At 53.9% G+C, this 3284-nt stretch overlaps 1 protein-coding gene across 1 annotated transcript in view; it reads right to left on the reverse strand.

Annotated features, from left to right (window-relative positions):
- The window catches only part of LOC104853640 (potassium voltage-gated channel subfamily A member 6), a 13263-nt gene extending 11435 nt beyond the window's left edge, over positions 1-1828 (reverse strand). The window contains exons 1-3 of the mRNA XM_033765955.1: positions 1649-1828; positions 1021-1255; positions 597-747 (exon numbers count right to left, since the gene is read on the reverse strand). Coding sequence (XP_033621846.1) covers positions 597-747; positions 1021-1255; positions 1649-1828 — 566 coding nt within the window. The remainder of the gene's footprint in view (positions 1-596; positions 748-1020; positions 1256-1648) is intronic.
- Between the last annotated feature and the right edge of the window lie 1456 nt (positions 1829-3284).

A 3284-nucleotide genomic window follows, 5' to 3' on the forward strand; every position in this document is an offset into this window, starting at 1 on the left:
GGGGGAGGGAGAGGAGGAGGAGAACGAGGAGGAGGAGGAGGAGGAGGAGGAGGAGGAGGAGAATAGGTTTATGGTTAAGGATGAGAAGGGACCGGGATTGTAGCTCAATGGTGCTGTGCCTGTCTGGCAAGCACAAGGTCCTGAGTTTGATCCTTTGTACTGGAAACAAACATCTAGGACATGATTTGTGGTGGAGAGCTTAAGGCATGGAAGTTAAATTGCTCTGCATCAGAACAAAAGTAAAATGATTTTCAGTTTTTTGAAGGAATTTAGGAAAGCCTATAAATTGTTAAAAAAAGAATAGAGAAGATGTTTGTTGAAGAGAAATGGTCACCAAAATGGAGTGAGAAGCGAAGGAGGACTCAGTAAGGTTACCGTCAAGACACAAACTCAGCAGGGACGGAGAAACTAGACAGGGATGTCTGACATCTACCCCCACTGGCTTCCTGTTGGTGGGATTTGCCTTCTGGTCTGAGGGACAAAGAGGAGCTGCTCCAGGAAAGCAGGAGAGCGAGGCCCAGGGCCATCCCAGCAGCCAGAGGGGATGCGCTGGGGCCTACGCACACGGGAGGCGCCTGTCCACCTAGCAGCCTGACCTGGGCGTCCTCCGCCTCCCAGTCAGCGCACGCAGGGCAGGGCACATGGCCTTCAGCAGGGCTCCCAGCTGCTGCGTCTGGGCCTCTGCCCAGCCCTTTACCTTCCTGAGGAGGAAGAGCTTGATGCTGATGTGCCGGTTCTCCTGCACTCCTGATGTTGTAGAACAGCCAAGGCTAAATAATGCGAAACTCCTGGTCCAATGACGGTAACTTCTCTCTTTTTTAACTACAGTTTCTAAATCACTCAAAGGACCAAATTATGTTTTATGGTCCTTTATAAAATATTCATTCCCTCCTCCCCCGGCATTCTTAGTGGTTCAGGAAGCTGGCAAATAGTCTGATGTAAGGAGGAGCTCATTTCCTCCCAGACACCAGTGCAGAAGCCAGCGGGCTGCTGACAGCAGAGGGGCGCAGACCCAGGCACCCCGCTCCCAGACCCCTGCTTGCAGGACTCCTGGAGACTGGGGCAGGACGGCGCCAGGCTGCCTGAGGGGGCTGATGTCATCCTCAGGGCAATTGCCTTCTGCCTGCTTCTTCTCATACACGAAGCCCTTGCCCAGGGCCCTTCCAGCCTCCTTCTCTTCTGCGTCCTCTTCTCTGATGCTTCTGAGTTGTTCCTTGACAAGCTGGGTCCAGGGCAACAGTGAGCGGACGGAAACCTGGAGGGAGGGAGAACTATTTGTGGAGGAGGGGTATGGCTGCTGCAGGGACTGGGCCCCACGCCTTGAGTCTGGAGAGAAGGGAAGTTCCCGAGTGACCAAGGACCAGACTTAAGCCGCACAAATGACCTTCTTCATGGTCGTTGCACAGTTTGTAAGGATGTTCGTATCTCGAGCCTCACACAGGCTGGATCTGAAGCCCGACTTCCAGGCCCAGTGTGCCCTTTGAGTGGCCTGCGTGGCTTTGCTTCCCTCCCTTCAGTTTCCTTCCCTGCACTGCGAGAGGAGAGGTAATGTGTGTGTGGCACCAGCAGCTTCAGCCCGCAGCTGGCCAGGGGAACCCGCTGGAGCCTGAGACCAGCTCAGGGAGTCTCTGGGCCTCCACCCACTAACCAGTGGAAAAGCCACATCTCTGCGAAGAGCAGTGGTGGTGGCAACACCCAGAGGGCAGTGGCCGCCCAGTCCCTGACACCGGCCCATCTCCAGGTCTGCCCTGCAGGCGAGGAGGGCCTGGCTCTCAGGAGAGGCCTTGAGCTTACCCATGTTCTCCATGGCACTGCCCACACAGGCCATTCCCCTTCCTCCCTAAATGGGATGCTGTATTCTGAGATCAGATGAAGGATAGCAGAGCTGAAGGCTCTCACACTGACAGCCAAAACTTGGAGAGGTGAAAATCGCAGGAGAGATGTTTCTAACCGATTCATGCTCTGAAACTCTCAAGGTATTCTGCATCTCCTACTCAATCCCAGAGCCCGCTGATCAGAGAAGCCCCAGTCAGGCGATGCAGGCATTTACGTTCTCACCATAACCTAGGTAGGAATCTCTGGGCCTGAGCCCCCCAAGCTTTATGACCTGCAGAAGACAGAATTCCCAGCCCTTCCAGGGAACTCGAGCCATGCACGTGGGTGGGGGAGACAGGGAGAGGCCCAGCTCTCTTTCCTCCTCACCACCTGTCTTGTATCCACACACACTGGAGACCTGACACCAATTCATATGTTTGTTCAGCAGATACATTCTGAGTATCTTCTGTGTACCAAGCACAGTTAAATGCTGGATACAGAGTAGGGGAAAACAGGCACCCCTGACACCAAGGATGTGATACTCACATGTGTATGTGTGTCTATCAGTGTGTGTAGCCACAGGTACGTGCACATGGGGCTTGGGGAGCTTACAGCTGTGAGAGGATAATAAAAAATGCCTCGTTAATCGATTGATGCTTTCTGATTAATAAGTTCTGGGAAGAAATGGGAAACACAAAGCACTTTGAGGTTTTTAGATAACATACATAAAATACCGTGTTTCCCTGAAAATAAGATGTAACCAAATAGCCCTGCCAGGTTGTCACCATGGTGATGGCCAGGTTGGGCAGATTAAACTCCCTGTTCTCTTGCTCCTGGCTGTTCTGTAAGGCAGGTGAGGCAAGGACAGGCTGACTGGGGCTGGCACTTGGGCTCTCATTTTCAAGGCCAATTGTTTTCCAGTTTGATCTTATTTGGGGGGAAACACAGTACAAACACACATGACACGCACCACAACCTGTATGCAGCACACATCCAAGTGTACGCCCGCACACTATGGAGGACAGGCTCAACAGCGGTGCCCGATGCCCCAGGGTGGCTATGCCTCTCGGGTCCCCCCAACTGTGACCTGGGCATGTGGGATGTCACAGAACTCCCCAGAGGACTTGTCTGGATGGCCAGGTCACAGGATGGAAAGTGGCTGCAACCACAGCCATGAGGCACTGCACCTGGCTGTACAGCTAGGGATCCCAGAACCTCAGAGAGGCCACGGCTTGCAGGAAGGTGGCCAGAGGATGGCCTGGAGTGGGGACGCACCCACTGAGCAGCTGGGAGGAACTGAGCTGCCTCCAGAGTTCAACCCCTGCACCCCGCTGTCAAGTGCACAGAGCTAACCTCCATGACTTCCTTCTGCACACACGCACACACACACACACACACACACACACACACACACACACTCACGGGCACACGTGTACACGCGGACACGTCTGAGCCTCGAGTTACTGTCT

This window comes from Fukomys damarensis, unplaced genomic scaffold (genome assembly GCF_012274545.1).
Source record: "Fukomys damarensis isolate Sample0158 unplaced genomic scaffold, DMR_v1.0_HiC HiC_scaffold_19, whole genome shotgun sequence".
Classification (NCBI taxonomy): Eukaryota; Metazoa; Chordata; class Mammalia; order Rodentia; family Bathyergidae; genus Fukomys; species Fukomys damarensis.